At 41.0% G+C, this 19,859-nt stretch overlaps 1 protein-coding gene across 2 annotated transcripts in view; it reads left to right on the top strand.

Moving 5' to 3' along the window:
- Positions 1 to 19,859, top strand: part of LAMB1 (laminin subunit beta 1) — an 89,189-nt gene that overhangs the window by 14,581 nt on the left and 54,749 nt on the right. For both annotated transcript variants that reach the window (XM_044423292.1, XM_044423293.1), the window contains exons 5-11: positions 1,612 to 1,685; positions 3,942 to 4,130; positions 4,216 to 4,279; positions 8,273 to 8,475; positions 15,548 to 15,668; positions 18,796 to 18,984; positions 19,423 to 19,602. In XM_044423292.1, the coding sequence (XP_044279227.1) occupies positions 1,612 to 1,685; positions 3,942 to 4,130; positions 4,216 to 4,279; positions 8,273 to 8,475; positions 15,548 to 15,668; positions 18,796 to 18,984; positions 19,423 to 19,602 (1,020 nt within the window). The remainder of the gene's footprint in view (positions 1 to 1,611; positions 1,686 to 3,941; positions 4,131 to 4,215; positions 4,280 to 8,272; positions 8,476 to 15,547; positions 15,669 to 18,795; positions 18,985 to 19,422; positions 19,603 to 19,859) is intronic.

The following is a 19,859-nucleotide window of genomic DNA, read 5'->3' as shown; positions in this document are numbered from 1 at the left end:
CAGTTTAGCAAATTTGTGCAGATCACACAGAATATTTTTAGTCTAAATTTAAAAATATAATTGAATTTGTAAAAATCTCCCCAAAAGTGAAAAAGTCTATAAAAATCCTTCTATTCCAGCAAATTTGTGCTCATTAGTGAACTAGAGGAATAGACTGCTGGGCTTGTGCTGCAAATGTACATAGGATATATACTGGAAGTGGGTGGCAGGACTAAGGGGGAAATATATGTAAAGTATAAATGTATAGTGTAATATAACTGCTAATGTAAATCATATTATGCTGGCATAATAAAGCTCTAGTGCAACACCAATAATGTTTGATACTGTGCTATTTGCACTGTACTAGAGGTTGCTATATATCATGTTCACTATACATAGGATAGTTACTATATATCAGGTTATGTAGGATAGCCATCATGCTATGTAAATTTGGGATTTTTATTAATGGTTTGGTTTGTTGTTTGTTCTGGATGTTGCATTTTATGACAGCTTTTAATTATTGTGTTTAGCTATTTTGGGTATAAATAATGGAAAAATTGGCTCTAAATGTATATGCCTAAGTATGGCTATGGATTCTCAGGGGAATGGCTTTGAGAACTGACAGGCCAGTCTCAGCACTTCAAAGTATCCCACCATGCTTCTGTTCTCAGGGCCATCCATGAATGCTTCCAGATAAGGCTTTTTTTGTGCAATAGCTCTGCCTCATTCATGGAATTATATAGGGGTCCAAGCAATTACAGAAGGGATATCATTGGAAGTACTTAAGCTTTGTAAGTAGTTTAAGATCCCATCAGTGAGGTTGTTCAAGGATAGGCTAGACATGCACATGGTAGGCATGTCGTGAGCAGAGCTGGCTAGGGCTGGGGTCAGACTAGATGGCCCAGGAGGACCCTTCTTACTCGCTCTGTTTCTGTGTTTCTATGTTTCTTTAAATTGTAAAATGTTTGTCATTCATGTACTACTATTATTTTTGCAGTTATCTGAGCCATTTTGATCATAGTAACATGCTTGAATAAACTATTAATATTATTGCTGCTTATTCATATTAAATGTTAAATAGTCATAGTAGCAAGAAGTATTACAGCTCCTATGTTAAGAATGGTTCTGAGGTATATGAGAATATAAGAATTGCAAATATGCATTTTGTGGGTGCTGTCTCTATATTTTAAAGCATTTTGCTGGTTACAATAATCAAGTCTACTAGTTGGTCCTAAACACTTTTATTCAGAGGTCTTATTGATTTTTGTAGAATTTGTTTCCAAACAGATGAACTAAATATTACAAATAGATATATGACTTTATACCTACTTTCCTTTTATCTACATGGATATTTCCCATATTGACCATCTTATAAAATAATATCTAGAGAACTAGCAGATACTATGCTTGTCAGTTTCTACATCAATACTGATTATTTTTGTAGTGATATTAGTCTATATGATGCTCTTTCATAGCTCTGGGAACAAAGACTGACAACAGCAACAACAAAAGTCTTTACTTTACTTCGTTTGACCAGACTGATTCCCTCAAGGAAAGAAAATGAAATTTGACTCTTGACAAATGTTCTTGTTTACAGTACAACTTCCCCCTTTCTCTCTCTTGGTCCTGTAGGAGTAGAAAATGTAACTATCCAATTGGATCTGGAGGCTGAATTCCATTTCACTCATCTCATTATGACCTTCAAGGTAAAGAATCCATAACATCTGCTCAAATCACAAATAAGCAGTGTATAATCTGGTCTTGGTCATGGGTGGTACTTAGAGGCTTAACTAACTATTTAAGAATAGAACAAGTAATATCCCTGACTTTGAGGAGATGTTCTTTAAGGCATTTTAAAAGTTATTAAAAGTGGAATGCAAGACAGAAGACAGACCACAGCACTGTTAGTTTTACAATGGATGTTAATTGGCTTGTTCTGTATTCTCAGATAAGTCTGCTTTGAATAAATCCCAAACACTCATAAAGCAGAAGAAGATTAAAATCTTCTCTTTGTAGCAGTGATACGTAGCTTGCCTGTTTCTGAAAGTAATGGTTGCATTTCTGCTGATGTAGAATTGAGAGTTGTATTATAAGACCACCTAGATTTCTCTGTGGTCTTATATCTGTATCAAAAGCCAAGCCTTAGTAATAGTATTCTCTAAGACAACAGAAATATTGGCTTTAAAATTCATTCGAATTTGGCAGCTGAAATCATCTGCAGGAAAAGAGAGAGAGAGAAAACATCTGTATATAAAGTGCTTTTGTTTCCTTTAAAACAGATGTCCTGGCAGGACAGATGCACCATATGGTTCAAAATACATTGTATTTGGGAAGAACACAATAGTTTGATTCTCCTGAGGTTTTTTATTGAGAATATCTCCATGTGGATTCCATTAGTTTAAAATCAGTGTGTAGTTTATCTGAAAATAATTTGGATAGTTAATTTTGTTCCTGGTAAACAGGTTATTTTAAAGGAGATCTTTATGATTTCCCTTAAACATTTTAAATAATTAGTCATCTGCCTTTAAACAATTATCAGTCAATACATTTCCTAAATATTAACTCTGTTTGCTATTTATCATAACATAGTTGCCTGTATAGATACTGAAGGATGTGTAAGAAGGCTTACAATTTAACAAACAAAAGCTACTATTCATCTGATGAAAATAAAATATTCTGTATTATAGAAATAAAATAGAGCCAATAACTTCAAACAATAACCAAATGTTTCCTTAACTTTCAACTCCATCCATTAAAATAGGGTTCCAGTTATTAATCAACTAAAAGCTTTAGGAGACAATCCACTTGGGATGCCCATAACCATCTAAACCCAGAAGATTATAGGCTTCCTAATCAAAGAGGAAGAAATGTGAAGGCAAAGGTCTCCATGCTTTTTTCTCCCTGCAAAGGAGGAAAGGAACTGAGGCACCACAAGGATACATTGTACCTTGGTGGTGCTGGTCTCCTCCCTTTGGTGCACTGCAGAAAACCCCCACCTCCAGCATCACTTTTACAACCCCAGAGATGTAGCTGGTATAGTTTTTTCCATGTTGGTTGTGAGGATGTGGGAGAAGAGGATCTGAATGCAGATCTGAATAATTTCCCAGTCTCAGTAGCTGAGGATCTCTGCAATTCTCTGGCCATTTTGATGGTCTCTAGCAATTAACCTTCCAATTAAGGCTGCAATCCTGAGCCACTTAAATTGGGAGTAAGTAGCACTGAACACAGAGGGACTTGCTTCTGAATAAGCATGTATGCCTTGGTACATAGCACACCATTTAGATCTTGCTGGCCTGAGAGAAACCTAGAGATATCTTGAACATAATTTATTGGGAAAAATGTTTGTAAGAACAGTTAAATGTTGGTACATAAAGCAAACAAATATAGCATGTGCTAACCAGGAATGGGGGGACACAAATTTATACTGTAAAATACAGACAAATTGTGCAAGCAAACCTTTGATCTTCCAATGAACTGTAGCACTTACAGTTCTAGAGTACTCCAAGTTCTCTTTTCCAGTAGTTAGGCTACTGGAAGTTACAGTAGGATTCAGAGAAGTAAGCCGTCAGGTACACCTTCAGTTTTATGACAACATTTAGCCTCCCTAACTCTTCATGGTGACCCTATCAGATAACACCGTTCCCATACAATTGGGAGATTTTGTTGCAGCAGGTACATCTTGTTCTGGCAAAACTTGGATTATTGAATTAATACTACTATTAGCATGCTCTGTGTCCCTATGACTCATTGCTTGTTTTGTGAACCTGTGATTACTAGAGGCTAATTGTTGTTTTAAACATATTCTGTAGATTGATATACATAGTCCTGATCATTATTTTTTAAGAAGAAGAAGAGGCAAAGAAAACAGAAAAATATGAAAACTGAAATGGATACTTGGAAGTTATTTCAACATAGGCCCAAATGTTGGGGCATTGAACCCTACTGCTCTTTTTTATTCTTAGACATTTCGTCCATCTGCCATGCTGATTGAAAGATCTTCAGATTTTGGGAAAACGTGGCAAATATATAGATATTTTGCCTATGACTGTGAGAATTCATTCCCAGGTGTTTCCATTGGACCTATGAAGAAAGTAGATGACATTATTTGTGATTCCCGCTATTCTGATATTGAACCTTCAACTGAGGGCGAGGTTGGTGGATTTATGTGTGATTGAACTACATTATTTGTGAGGTAGTAATTTGTGTGGTACTGATGAATTCTCATGTTTCTTTCAGGTCATTTATCGTGTGCTGGATCCTGCTTTTAGGATAGAGGACCCATATAGTCCAAGGATTCAAAGTACTTTTATAATCTTTTATCTTCTTTTATTTTTTTATGCTTACACTTGAACTGCTTTGCAATAGTTTCCTTATATGTTTGTTGTGCCTGGTGGACTATTGTTTTATTTTACAGACAGAAAAATAAGGCTGAGAAACTTTTTCAGGGTTGCTATAACAAGGACTTTGAAATCATGCAGCCATATAGTGAACATCATATTGGGTTTGAGGGAGGGAAGGTAGTTTGTTTCTTCACAGCACAGGTGACTTTAGATGGACTTCATGTGAGTTCAAAAGTGTATCTGATTGCAGGAGTGAGGACTGAAGAATTTTCATGAACTCCAACCTGTGTTCCCACTGACATCAAAGGAACGGTTAAACATGCATGCTTTTAAGCTGATGAAAGAGTGCTGAAATGTCCTCAGGTGTCCATCATGAAGAAGAATTAATGCATGCACACTGAAGTTTTAGTGGCTAAATGTGCTTAAACTCAAGCATATCAACACATCTGCCGTTTTCATTTCAGTACATCAAATTAGTTAATTATTTGTATAGGCCACTGCTTCTGGGTGATCTTCTTTCCCTCCCTATCCTGGAGACTCAAAGGGGCTGGGGAAACAGGATCTTCCACTTAACAATGTAATGTTATCCTTTCAACTTTAAGTGTTGAACTGACACATCTCACTATCCTCCACCATTTCAACACTAGTCTCCAGCTAGTTTGTTTGTTTGTTTGTTTAGGATTTTTGTATGCCATCCCACCGCTTATAGCCTCGGGACGGCTCACATAAATAAATAAACATAATACAAGTACAATTAAAAACACAGTTTAGAAAGGGAAGATACTGGCTTTCCCCTGCAACACACTTTTCACAGCTTTTTTTCAGGGTGTTTACCACTACAGTTTCTGCAGTTCCCTGAGGATTCTAAAAATCACAGAAATATGCATACTTTTGAGAACATAAGAAAAACCATTCTAGATTAGACCAGTGCTGCGTCCAATCCAGCACTCCATTCACATGGTGGCAAACCAGTTCCCCACAAGATCCATCTAACAAGAGAGCCCAAATTCCTCAACTTCCACTTCTGATAATGAAGCTAACACATATGTAGCTGGTAAAGCTAGTAGCCATTGACAGCTTTCTCCTCTATGAATTTTTCTAATCTGTTAAATCCATCCAAGTATGTGGTCATCACAGTTTACAGCAGCAGGAAATCTATAGTTTTATTGTGCATCATTGGAAGAAGTGCATCCTTTGATCTCTCCTGAATCTCCCATCAATCATCTTCATGGGATGCTCCAGGTTCTAGTATTACTGGAGAGAGAGAGAAATATTTCCACCATGAATAATTTTAAACATCTCTCTTATATCTCCCTTTACGTTTTTATGAGCTAACCAATCCTGGTTGTTTTAACTGTTCCTCAAAGGGAGTTGCTCCAAGTCCTTAATTGTTTTAGTTGCCCTACTTTGCACTTTTTCAACTCAATAATGTAGTATAAGGGCAGTATGATCTTGGCATTTGCAGTTCCTTCCTTAATTATGCCTAATGTACAATTTACCTTTTTCACAGCAGATGCATATTGGTCAACATTTTCATCCAGTTGTCACCATAACTCCAAGATCCCTTTCTTAATCAGTCATTACTAGCTAAGATCCCATCAACCTTTACTTGAAGTTGGTATTTTTTGCCCCAACATGTGTTACTTTACACTTGCTTACATTGAACTGCATTTATCATTTTCATGCTCATTCTCCAAGTTTAGAAAGATCCCTTTGGAGTGTCTCACAATCCCCTTTTAATTTTAATTACCCCAAATAATTTGATGTCATCAGCATATGTGGCCACTTCACTGCTTACTCTGAATTTCAGATCATTTATGAATAGGTTGAAAAGCATTGATCCTAATACTGAACCCCATAGGTCACCACTGGTTAAATCCCTCCACTGGGAGAAATTAGCATTTATTCCATTCTCTGCTTTCTGTTTTTTAACCAGTTGCTGATCCATAAGAGGATCCTCTCCCCTTTATTTCATGATTGCTAAGTTTGTTCAGGAGTCTTTGGTGAGGAACTTTTTCAAAAGTTTGTTGGAAATACAAATATACAATGTCTACTCAGTTGCCCCTGTCCATGTTTTTATTCCCAAAAAACTTAATAAGTTTGTCAGACAGGACTTTCCCTCCTGGAAGTCATGCTGACACTTTTTCAGCAGGACTTGCCACTCTATGTATGTACTGACTCTTATTTTTAATAACACTTTCAACCAATTTACCCAGAACAGATGTTAAACTAAGTGGCCTGTAATTTCTGCAGATCCCCCCTGCATCCCTTTAAAAAAATGTATTTGTATTGGTGTTACATTGACTGGTTAGGACTAGGAGAACAGGAAATTTGCACCTTTCGTTGCAACTGCTTTTGCCATTTATTCTTCCTTTTTTAGTGCTTTTCAACTGACAACTTTTTATTTATTTTTTATTTAAAACATTTCTATGCCGCCTGACAGTTCTATACAACTGACAACTTGACAATTGGACCCTTGGCAACTGTACACAAACCAGCCTATATGAAGTATCTCCTTGTGAATTTCTATGTATGTTCCCTATTCCACTTTGCCACTCTCTTTGATAACTAAAACATACAAAGAAATTGACAAGGGAAGACTATATATATTGGAGAGCCTTAACAACACACTTGTGAAAGACCAAGAAAAACAGTAATTGAAATTATAAACACAATTGTGCCATTTTTGGGGCTGAAAAAGAATCTTAAAAATTAGCCCAATCACATATTTGAGGAGCTGAAAGAAAAGAGAATGAAAAGAGACAGCAATTGGCGTGGGGAGGGGAAGACAAGATGGGTTCTGCTGTGAAGAACACTGGGATACCTGCTAGAAGACCAAGTAGGAAGGAATGAGAAAGAAACCAGTTGTTTGTCATGTGCACCATGGATTGCTCTGTAAACAACCCATGCTATTTAGCTTATTCAAAGGGTAGCTTACTGTGTTGTGTGAACAAGACAAAGGTCCAGGGCCTAGAGTGAAATTATGTGATTTAACTTTGCTGAAGCTAAGCGGGTTTGAGTTTGATTAGTGGCTGGTTGGGACATAGTGTTAGAATCTGTGCTGCTTCAGACTGAAGATGAAACAAAGGAAGAATGCAGATGCAATAGAATAAATTTAAAAACAAATAAACTTAACAAAGGAAATAGTTCTTTAATAACAGAGTGCTTAATCTCAGCATGCCTTAAAACTATGTTTAAGTCAGTCTCTTGTTTGGTTACAGGAGTAAGGAAGACAGTGCTTCCTTATAAGTGCTTGACATTTGTATATGGCAGGGGTGGCCAAACTGAGACTCAGGAGCTGCATGTGGCTCTTTGAGATTATTTTGTGGCTTGCTGCTTGCTGCTGCAGGTGCCCATGGGAGCCTGCTTGCCCTTTGCTGCTCGCTGCTGCCAAGCACCCACTTGTGACTCTCAAACATCTGACATTTACCCTATGTGGCTCCCATTGAGCAAGTCTGGCCACATCTGGTATATGGCAGAGAGCTGGTACTACTACTAAGACATGCTTATCTGAATTAAATATGTATTAAACAAAATTGAAAGATGGGTTTTTAAATATATGAAATATTTTAGATCAATAGGCATTTCCAATAGCAAAATACAAAGCACAGTGTAACTAGTAAATCTGGAAATAATAAGTTTCAAAAAATAACTGTAACAAAAACAAAGAGACTACATAAGTCCCTCCTATTTCCCCCTGTTCCCCTCACATAATGAAGCTGTTTCTAGGCCTGGGTTGCAACTCCCCATCTTAGCTATTGTCTGTGCTGGCTGGGGTGATGGAGTTGTAGTTCAATGCATGTGGAGGACACTACATTGAAGGAGGCTGATACATCAGGCCACTAGCTGCCATCATTGTTGTCAGCATTTCTTTTATATATTTATACAAGTAGATTTACTGTGGTTGAAAAATAGCAACCCAGATTTTTGTTTTGTTTTGTTCCTCCTTTCAGATATGTTAAAGATCACAAATTTAAGAATCAATTTTACCAAACTACACACCTTGGGAGACAACCTTCTTGATTCTAGAATGGAAATCAGAGAAAAATATTATTATGCCATTTATGACATGGTGGTTCGTGGAAATTGTTTCTGCTATGGACATGCCAGTGAGTGTGCACCCGTGCATGAATATGATGAAGAGGTGGAAGGAATGGTAAACTGCCTATATTGCTTTTCTAACAATTTTTGCTAACAACCATTTTGATTATGATTCTGCCATTCAGACTTAAGAAATTTGTTTCTATAAATAATGCCTTTCAAGATGTACCTGTGTAAAAAGAGGTAGCAAAAATAGTTTTCATATGAACTTAAAGGTGCTCTTGTGTTTATTGAATACTTAGGGTCAAAATAGGTGAGGCAATAAAAGACCTGTTGCTAATCAGATCTACCTCATGTATAAAACAGGGTATATCCAATGTCCAACTTTTAGAACAGGAGTAGGATTTAGCATGGGTGGGCAACATACAGTCCATGGAGCACATACTGTCCCCACTGCTCTCCTGAACACAGGGACACATAAATAGGCATACACATGTATACAGTGCATTGTATCCATGGAGCTATTAAGCACCAACATTTGCTTGCAAGCTAATTGTGACCTTTTCAGGGTTCCATAACTGTGACAGAGCATGAGTTAATTTTTCATTTAATTTAGATGCTGGGGGGATAGCCCACAAGAGGGGAGTCCAGGGGATGAAAATAGCCCACAGATTCCTGAAATTGTCTGCCTCTGATTTAGCAATCCCTGCTTTTGGGGGGTTTAAGTACTGGGTATCTCTCCCATCTCTATGCATCATAAGGACAGACTCTAAATGTTTAAATAAATGGGGCTGTCACCATCAAATCTAATTCATTTTCATAGCATCTTTAGTTTGTTTTTCTCTGCATGTAATATTTATATTTCTGCCTTGAGAGGGTGAGCTTTTATTGGTCTGCCAATCAACATGCAATGTTCTTCGTCGTGGCCTCTGTGCATCACACATATGGGTTGCTGCGCCTGCGCAGTGCCTAGGCCGGAAGATTAGAAAGCTAACGGTTTTTTGGCGGGAAAACTCCGCTCCCCTCCCCCTTTGTGGTATAAATAGAGTGGAGTGTCCGCCATTTTGCTCAGTCTTTGTGACCGCCGTTCGGTGTGCCTCGTGCCTGTTCGTCTCTCGCTATAGATCTGTGCCTCTTTGTTGTTTTTTCTCAAAAAGTTTAAACTTCTCTTGCTCCAAGTTTGTTCTTCTCCCCGATGCTGTCCGTTTTCTTCTTGAATTCTTTCTCTCTATATAAAAAAAATATGTATATATTATCTTACCCTTTATACTGTCCACTTTTCTTCATTTTTCCGCAATGGCGCAGTGGGCGGCATTCCGCAAATGTATTGAATATGGATCTAAAATGTCGCCAGCCAATCCACATGATCTATGCCTCCTCTGCCTCGGCAAGGGGCACAGGACCGACAAGTGCGGTCATTGCTTGCCGTTTACCAAGCAGGCACGGAAAAATAGGGAGAATCATCTCAGAAAACTCCTATGGGATCAGGCATTAATGCAGTCCGACCAACTGCTCCTACGGCCTGCTTCCTCTTCGTCCGCACCTCCGCAGCACTCCTCCTCCACTGTGAGCGCTCCAGCGAAGTGTCCTTCCTCGACCTCTGCTGACCCTCCTCAGCGTCCGTCAGACGAGGGCGCCGCTTCTATGGGGGCTCAGTCTCTGCCTTCTCCCCCAACTAAGAAACGGGAGAAGCGCAAGCATACCAGTCTGGATAAAACTTCCACCCATAAGAAGCTGAGGAAGGAAAAGGTGGATAAGCCCGCTTGCAAGAGCAAGAAACCTGACCGCCCAAAACAACGAGGCTCAGGTTCATCGGGCTTTTTGGTACCGACGGCCGCCACGGTACCGACCCCCTCGGGACCGGCCCTGCAACTCGTTATGCAAGTGACACCACCGGGATCCCCCAGGCCAGCCGCTCGGCCTGAGAACGTGCCTTCCCAGCAACAGGAGGAGCCACTTCGGGAGTCCATCTCTGATGGCAAAATCAAAGACTCTCCGCCGAGGGAACGCTCACCAACACCCATGCCACCTACTGAATCTCATGTGGCCTCACCATTACCTCCCAGAGGTCGCAGCCGTTCATCCGAGCGTCGAGATGAAAGTTGGTTGATTCCGGGATATGGTGCTCCCCCCGGTTGGGGTGGGTGCCAGCCATATCCCTATTTCCCTCGTGAGCATAGATCACCATCGGTCCTGAGGGATGTGCCATCCACCTCCAGGCATACGGAGACGAGGCGCCCAGCCTCCCCTGAAACCTCCTCCTCCTCAAACGATGACCGGCCGCACTACGTGGAAGACTCCAAGGACTCGGAGGTCGACTCCACATCCCCTGATGTGGCTGTCGCATATCAAGGGCCTGCTTCACCCGACGAACCTCATGTCTCATTCACAGAGCTCATGTCCCGCTTGGTTTGTTTGCTTGAAATCGAAGCCCATCAACAGCCAGGCCCTTCGATAGATCTCTTCTATGACGTCGTTCGGGGAGAGCAGTCCGCATCCATAGCTCTGCCGCTTATAACTACACTGCGCCAGGCTATGGTCCAGCCCTGGGACCAACCGGCCCAACCACAAGCGACCTCCCGCAGATATGGGGCTACGTATAGAGTTCGGGACGATGACATTCCCTTCCTGCTCCATCATGCAAAACCGAACTCTCTTGTGGTTGAATCCTCCCAGGGCAGGGAGTCCAGGGGACATACCGCTCCTCGGGACAAGGAAGGGAGGAAAATCGATATGCTTGCGCACCGAGTCTATGCGGCCTCTGGACTCGGCGTGCACATATCGAACTACGAAGTGACACTGGCACGTTACCAGTACTTTATCATGCAGAAACTGGATGACGTCGCTTCCTCCCTTCCACACCACCAAGCGGACCTTGCCAGGGTTTTTATTAAGGAGGCGATGCAGGTGGCGGTACAACAGCTGTCTACCGCTCGTCACCATGTAGACACCGATTCAAGGGCCCTCGTCAGCGCCATCTCGATATGCCGACATGCGTGGCTGCGCAATTGTAATTTCCCCGATGAGATGAAGCGCAGAATCGAGGAAATGTCTTTTGATGGTACCAGTCTGTTCCACCAGAAGACCAACCAAAAATTAAAGGCGATTCATGAATCATGCCTAACCGCACGCCGCATGGAGCTCCCGCAAAAACGTAAGTGGCAGTGGCCCCGGTCGTCCTACCGGAATCAACCATATTATCCAGGCCAGCAAAACTACCCTTGAACCCAACAATACCAACAAAGGCAGCGTCGCAGGCAGCAAGTACAACAGTGATTTTCCCCAAGGCTGTAGGCGATTCAATACCGATAAACGCTTACGTTGACGGCTTGCGCGAACCATCCTCTCTATTCCAGTACCACCTTCCCTTCTCCCTTTTGGGGACCGGCTCCAGGGTCAGCTCCCCATGTGGGAGTCCATTACATCTGATAGGTGGGTGTTATCTATCATCTCGTTCGGATATAGGATAGAATTCGATGTTATCCCTCCTTCGAACCTGATTCGCTTCACACCTTCTTCATCGGTGCTACGCGATGAAGTCTCACAGCTACTTCTCAAGGGAGTGATTCGAAAATTGTCCTGCTCGGAAGGATTGCATGGATTCTATTCCAGATATTTTACGGTCCTGAAAAGGGACAGTGGTCTCCGTCCGATCCTGGACTTACGAACTCTTAACAAGTACATCAAACCAAGGAAGTTCTGGATGACCAATTTACAGAACATTCTTCCATTATTGAAAAGAGAGGATTGGTTCGCCTTACTGGATTTGAAGGATGCTTATTTTCATATTTCCATACATCCTTCACACAGACGCTTTCTACGTTTTACTGTCGGATCCGACCTGTTCGAGTTTAATGTCCTACCCTTTGGCTTGGCCACAGCCCCTTGAGTCTTTACAAAGTGTATGGCACCGGTATGTGCACACTTGCGGACTCGCGGAGTACAGGTTTACCCATACTTGGACGACTGGCTGATCGTCTCGCAATCCGAACAAGCTCTCCTGTCTGATATACAAATGACCTGCGCTTTGCTCGATGCTCTTGGCCTCTGCATTAACTGCGACAAATCGACCCTTATTCCCACGCAGGTCATCGATTTCATTGGGGCACGACTCGACGCGACACGGGAAAAAGCTTTCCTCCCACCGGAATGTCAGAATGCTTTATGCAGCCATATTCATCGGATTCGACTACATGGAACGCTTCCAGCCTTGTCCATTCAGAGACTACTGGGGCATATGGCTGCTGCTATTGCCATTGGCCTGTATGCCAGGCTACATATGCGATCCATTCAACTGTTCTTCAACGCTGCCTTTCAACAGCAATAAGATCCTGCCACCAAGCAGATTCGGATACCGCCTGCAGTCCTTCACACTTTAACGTGGTGGACCATCACAGACAACCTGTCGATCGGCACCCCGTTTCAACCACCTCGGCCAACGACGACTCTGTACACCGACGCATCCCTCCTGGGATGGGGTGCGGCATGTTCGGGACTTTGGGTCCAAGGTACTTGGACCCGACGAGAGGTGAAGAAACACATCAACTTCCTGGAACTTCTGGCGATTTTCAACGTCCTCAAGGCTTTCGAGACTGTGTTATGCCGTCAAGTTGTCCAAATTGCATCAGACAATATAGCGGCAGTTTTCTACATCAACAAGCAGGGGGACACAAAATCTCCTGCCTTAGCACGCCTATCGATGGACATTTGGGACTGGTGCATACCGAGGAACATCACGCTTATGGTGGTTCACCTGGCTGGAACCGACAACGTTGAAGCAGATACATTAAGCAGACAGATGTCGACAACCCACGAATAGGAGTTGGACAAACAACTTTGTGAGGAACTCTTCCACTTGTGGGGTTATCCGGATGTGGACCTGTTCGCCACGCGACAGAACAGCCTGTGTGCCCTTTACTGTTCCAGAGCGGGTGTTGGGCCGGCATCGATGGGAGATGTTCTCATGGTCCCTTGGAGCAACATGACTTTTTATGCATATCCTCCAATCCCACTTCTGACAAGAGTGGTAACAAAAATAGCCCAGGACAATGCCACGGGGATACTAGTGACTCCGTGGTGGCTGATACAACCATGGTTTACCACTCTCTTGCTGCTGTCCAGAAGAATGTTCCTTCATCTACCAACTCTCTCGCACTTGTTAACACAACAAGGAGGAGCGATCCGCCATCTGGATATATTCTCTCTGAAGCTGACGGCATGGTGAATCACCTGATTCACGTCACCGAGTCGGTACCGGGGACACCTCACGCTACGGCTGACCTCACTAAACACATGTTATATGCAGCCCTGACTTCGAATTCAGCAGCGAATATCACGATGCCGATGCCTACTGACAGAGAAATTCAGGCAGTTATCGAATCTGCATTAAGACCGTCCACTCGTCGTTCTTATACGGCTAAATGGAGAAGATTCTCCTCTTTTGCGGAGTGCCATTCGTTCTCCCCTGCAATGGCTTCAGTCACCAATATCTTACAATTTCTTTTACATTTGCATCATGAGGGACTTAAACCGTCATCCATCAAGGTTTATGCAGCCGCTATATCCCATTATCGTGGCACTATATCAGTCTTCTCACAACCGCTGGTTCGGTGCTTCATTAAGGGACTACAAAATTTACATCCGTCTATTCGCCCTGCCATGCCGACGTGGAGTCTTTCTGTAGTGCTCCAAGTGCTTACCAAACCACCATTCGAGCCTTTAGCAACTGCGGACTTACGCCTGGTGTCATGGAAAACTGCCTTTCTAGTAGCGGTTACATCAGCACGGAGAGCTAGCGAACTTTGTGCTCTCCGCATAGACCCACCATTTCTGAAGTTCCATGAGGAAAAAGTTGTCCTTCGGATGGATTTCTCCTTTTTACCCAAGGTGGCCACATCGTTCCACCTGAATCAGGATATCGTTCTACCGGCTTTCTTTCCATCGCCGTCGACCCCGATAGAACGTGCTCTACACACACTCGATGTTCGCCACTGCTTGGCTTTTTACAGATCCCGCACTGAATCTTTTCATACTACTAATAGACTTTTTGTTAAATACGCCGAGCAAAAAAAGGGATCACCGATATCATCTCAGATACTCTCAAATTGGATCACTCAGACTATTGTCCTGGCTTATCAGCTATCGAAAATAGACTAACCTGTCTCTCCAACTGGCCATTCTACATGAGCAGTAGCGACCTCGTCCGCTTTTGCTGCAGGGGTTCTGTTGCAAGACATCTGCAGAGCTGAGATCTGGGCTGGTCCATGTACTTTCACCAAGCATTATCAGCTTGATGTACGTGCCAGACGGGACTGCTCTTTTGGTAGAGCTGTTGTCTCATCCGTTCTTTGATGAAACCTCCCTCCGCCGAGTCTGGTAAGCTTGCGAATCACCCATATGTGTGATGCACAGAGGCCACGACGAAGAAAAGCAGTTTGCTTACCTGTAACTGATGTTCTTCGAGTGGCCATCTGTGCATTCACACAACCCACCCGCCGGCCCCACTCAGTGTCGGTGAGTGGATATCGTGTTTTTTCTCAGTACCATACTATAATTTGCATCGGTACCATGTGGATTATGTCGCTGGGTGTATTTTTTTTTTCAGTACCGAAATATTAATGGCATCGGTACCGGGGGGTTATATCGCTGACTAGAGATTATTCTCGGTACCGTACTATAATTCACATCGGTACCATGGGAATATAACTGTGCCTTATCATTACTTTATTTTTAACCTCTAGAGGGAGAACGTGCGGTCTTCAAGACTGAGCAAAATGGCGGACACTCCGCTCTATTTATACCACAAAGGGGGAGGGGAGCGGAGTTTTCCCACCAAAAAAACGTTAGCTTTCTAATCTTCTGGCCTAGGCACTGCACAGGCACAGCAACACATATGTGTGAATGCACAGATGGCCACTCGAAGAACATCAGTTACAGGTAAGCAACCTGCTTTTATCACTTTCCCATTAAAAGATGTGAAATAATTTATACTTTGTCCTGCTTTACTGTTTCCAATCTTCTCAATGAAAAAAGCCTCTACACTTTAGCATGTATTTTGCTCTTACCTATCAAAGACTAATGTTTCAGTATATGAACCTTCATCAATAGAAGGAAATGACCTTCACTTCTGCACTTAATATAGTGAATTTTTATATGCATGCATTTCAACCTCTCTTTTTAAATTAAAGGTCCATGGACACTGTATGTGCAGGCACAACACCAAGGGTTTGAACTGTGAACAGTGTTTGGACTTCTATCATGATTTGCCATGGCGTCCTGCTGAAGGTCGAAACAGCAATGCATGCAAAAGTGGGTGTAATACATTTTATAATTTGTAGAGTCAGTGATATTAAATTCTCATGTGCTTTTCATAAGAACCTGTGCTCTTTTGCTTACAGATAACGCTCAGCTAATTTTGCTGAAGAACATTGTTCACAAATACTGTATTAATGAAGTACAGAATACACAAAATGCAAATGGAAAACTTTGTATATGAAAACATTTTTGATCAAACTGCTTATGTAGCTACTAGTTCTATAGTAAAATGTGGCTTTTAACTCTGTTCTCTCTGAAGAGAACTATCCTGCCTCCTCCACCCCATGTTGCTGAGCAACTTGTTAAAACATATGATCTGGCCAGGGCAACTTCTTCTTCCTTCTCTTTCTCCCCCCTATATTTTTATTTTATACTGATAATTTTAATTTTATATTTGTAAATCAATGTATTTTTTGTATTTTTATATTTAATGGTAATTTATTATGTACTATTGTATTTCAATGTATTTTATCATGTTGTATGCCGCCCCTTGCCGAAACCTCGGGGCGGCTTAGAAATGTTATAATAATAATAACAACAACAACAACAACAACAACAACAACAACAACAACTTGCTTTTGAAATTTTGGACATCCAGCAGGATTGTAATGATCTTGAAAGGACAGTGTATGGGGCTATTATGCCACCACTTCTCCAATATTTAAAAAGCTAGTGCTTGTTAAGCTGATTCCAGAATCTCTGATTGAATGTAGAAGGGAAAAAAATCAAAATGAAGGGGGAATAATTAGTAGAAAGGATCTGGTGGATCTCAGTAAAGTCTACTGGTAGACACAAGTAGTCCCCAGGCATAGGCCTGCATTTTCAATTTGTTTCATTTAAACAAATGGAGACCTAGTTCTAATAATATGTATTTGGAAGTATCATCTCACATTGCATATCCAAATTTTTATTGTTGCTATGTAGTTGTTGTTGTTGTTGTTGATGATATTATTCAACAATTTTGCACACTCCTTAAGAAAAGTATGGCAACCCATTATCGGAACTTAGCCAATGGCAAGTTGTGCAAATGTGACCCAATAGTGTGGCTTGATTGGAGGCAACAAGCTATTCTGCTTGTTTTAGAGGTTGTTGGACCCATGAAGGGTTGTCACATCATCTCAGCCCAGGTGACTGATCCCTTTGTGGATCCAGGGATACAACAAGTGAGCAAAATAACAAAAGCATATCCACACTTCTGCCAATAACAGCAGCTCCACCAAGAGCCAGGCAGCACTTTGGAATTGCTCTCATCAGTTCACCACCTTTAAAAAAAATTGTGTGCCAGAACTAAGCAGAAGCTGTTGCTGTTAGCAGTACGGAGTTGCACAAGTGCACAAGTCCAACTACCCAAAATGTGACACCTTGTCTGGTCAGTATCCTGGTAAGTGCCTGCTGTCAAAGCTGGCACTATCTATGGGCAATGACAAAGCCAGACTTCAAATCTGCATATATCCCTATCAACAGCCCTGCTTAGCCCCATCAAAAACCACATTTTAAAAGAAACCCCTCTTTTTGAGTACTGCCAAGAGCAAGAGCTCCTTTATGTAGCACCTAGAGGGTTGGGAAAGGATAGAAAAAGTAGAGTTCACTGAGAATTGTCATGTTCTCATGTTTCTTGCTGCAAACATGCTTTTTTTTTTTTTGCTTGCTTTTTTTTTTAATATGCGGGATTTTAATGATTGTAAGTCGCCCCGAGGCTTACGCGATGGGGGCGGCGTATAAGCTGTCTAAATAAATAAATAAATAAATAAATAAATGCAGCCACCACCTCCTTTTGCAAGCAAAGTCCTTTTTGTAGTTTTACTTTGTGCTGCCCAGCTCACCATTAGACAGCTGTCAAGAAAAAATAATGTACTGTTCCACAAACAAAGCACACTGCATAGTTTATTTGCAGGGTGTGTTGTCATGTTGTATGATTATGACCAATCTATAGTTTGAAGAATTGTATATCATGTACTCTTCAGAAATTCACAGGCTATAACAGTAAGGAACTGGAAAGTAAAAGGTGATTATGAAATAAATGATTGGTATAAAGAAGTTTGGAATATAGCTATTAATGATGAACAAACTTGTGATATTAAGTGGGAAAAGGGTTGCTAAGTAAAAAAAATTAAGATCTTTGGACACCATTCATTGAATATGTTTTAATAAAAGAAAAATGGTATGAGCCATCACAAGATTCAATGCAGTTCTGGAAGGGGAGTGGGAGTGAAGCAACCTGAATGAATCAATGATTTTACACTAAGTAGCATGTATCTGTTGGTCCTGGTAGAAGGTAGCACTGTTACTATTCTATTGTTTTAAAAAATATAAAAAAGAAAAAAGAAATTCACACACTAGTTTAACTACCAACTCCTGTTTAGGAAAGATCTTCAAAAGATAGCTTCTTCCCTATAGTTCCATGTGGGATTTTTTAGTTATAAATGTCTATACCAAGTACATGGCATGACTAAACAAGCTGAGCAACCAAGCTATAGCAGAAGCAATAACAGGGAAACTATATGTGTTAAATATAGTATTGACAGGAGGACAGTTGGCATTCAAAATAAATTATTCAATGATTTCTGTCTTTCTGAACTAGAGGTGGGAAATATCCAGAGTTGGCGAACCACTTTTCCCCACCCCATACTGTGACAGTTTTCCATTGAAACAAGGTGTATGGGTTGTATATGCTCTGTTTACAAACACAAATGCACTTCCCAGAGGTTTCCAGAAGCATCCAGAAGTTACTTTGTGCCATGTGCCTTGTTTTAGTTTTGCTGCAGTATTGACCACTGTCCTAACATTTTGGCACACAGATTGAGCAGTAGGGGCTACAAATCCAGTTGGGGGATGCATTGTCTATTGCTCTTTTATATCAACTCAAGATTGGTGCAAGACTGTGAGCAGCTAACCAAAGGCAGGTATAAATTATTCTAATGGATTATGCATATCTTTATCTCAGAAAAATGTTCTGTGGAACCATCACTGCTTTACTGTCAACAAGGTTTTTAAGGCTTGAATTTGGAATTATCTTATGTACTGGGTAGCTAACATACACTTAATCATGGTATTACTTAAAAGAATAAATACAGTTATTGTAAGAGCAGATTATCATTTGGAATTTGTCTCTTTATCCTAGAATGCAATTGCAATGAGCATTCCACACAGTGCCATTTTGATATGGCTGTTTATGTGGCTACTGGAAATATCAGTGGAGGAGTGTGTGATGACTGCCAGCATAACACAGTGGGGCATAACTGTGAGCAGTGCAAACCCTTCTATTTCCAGCATCCGGAAAGAGATATCCGGGACCCCAACATATGTGAGCGTATGTATACCCTCCTTTAATGCGGAATTTTATTTCACAGCCTTATGAGAGAGAATCAGTTAACAGCCCACCTGGATTGTCACCTTTCTCATTTCACTCATAGGCATTTAATATATGAATGTACATCTAAAAATCCTCAATATAAGTAAGGTATGAGGAAGGTTTATCCTAAAGTCTACTAATGGGATTTTTTCGAGTCACCCAAAATTCTGGAAGTACAGCATGCTTTTTATTACATTAGAACTGCCTTTAATGGTCAGGATTGTAAAGGTGCTGTGCTGTCAAAATATTTTAAGATATGATAAATGGAAAGGCTATTTACTAACTTTAGACTTAGATTCAGATGTTAGATTTTTTTATAAATGCAAGCGCTAATGTCTTCTATACAGTAGTTTAAGATTATACATTAAATGGTTTTTTGTCTGTCTCTTTGCTTAGCATGTGACTGTGATCCAGTTGGCTCTCAAAATGGTGGCATATGTGATCGTTACACTGACTTTTCAACTGGTCTCATTGCTGGACAGTGTCGTTGTAAATTGTATGTGGAAGGGGAACGCTGTGATTTCTGCAAAGAAGGATTCTATGGATTAAGTGTAGATAATCCTCTTGGTTGTCAGTGTAAGTAAATAAAAATGAAACTATTTTGTAAGCTTGAGTGAGAAGAGTAGAGGTGGTTCTGCTCTTTATACATTTAATTAATTTAATTTCATAATTTTTAGACCTGTGAATATTTAATTTTCCTTCAAAAATCCATTGTTCACTTTGCTATTGTTTATGTTTGATTGTTTCAGGATTTTGTAAATTCATGCTTTCATGGATCATTTAGGTGGACACAACTATACGATATCCCAGCCTCTTTGCTTGAATGTTCAAAT

The sequence above is a fragment of the Varanus komodoensis genome, unplaced genomic scaffold (genome assembly GCF_004798865.1).
Source record: "Varanus komodoensis strain SLA01 unplaced genomic scaffold, ASM479886v1 scaffold13_3, whole genome shotgun sequence".
Taxonomy (NCBI): Eukaryota; Metazoa; Chordata; class Lepidosauria; order Squamata; family Varanidae; genus Varanus; species Varanus komodoensis.
This window is presented reverse-complemented; position numbering and strand designations above follow the sequence as displayed.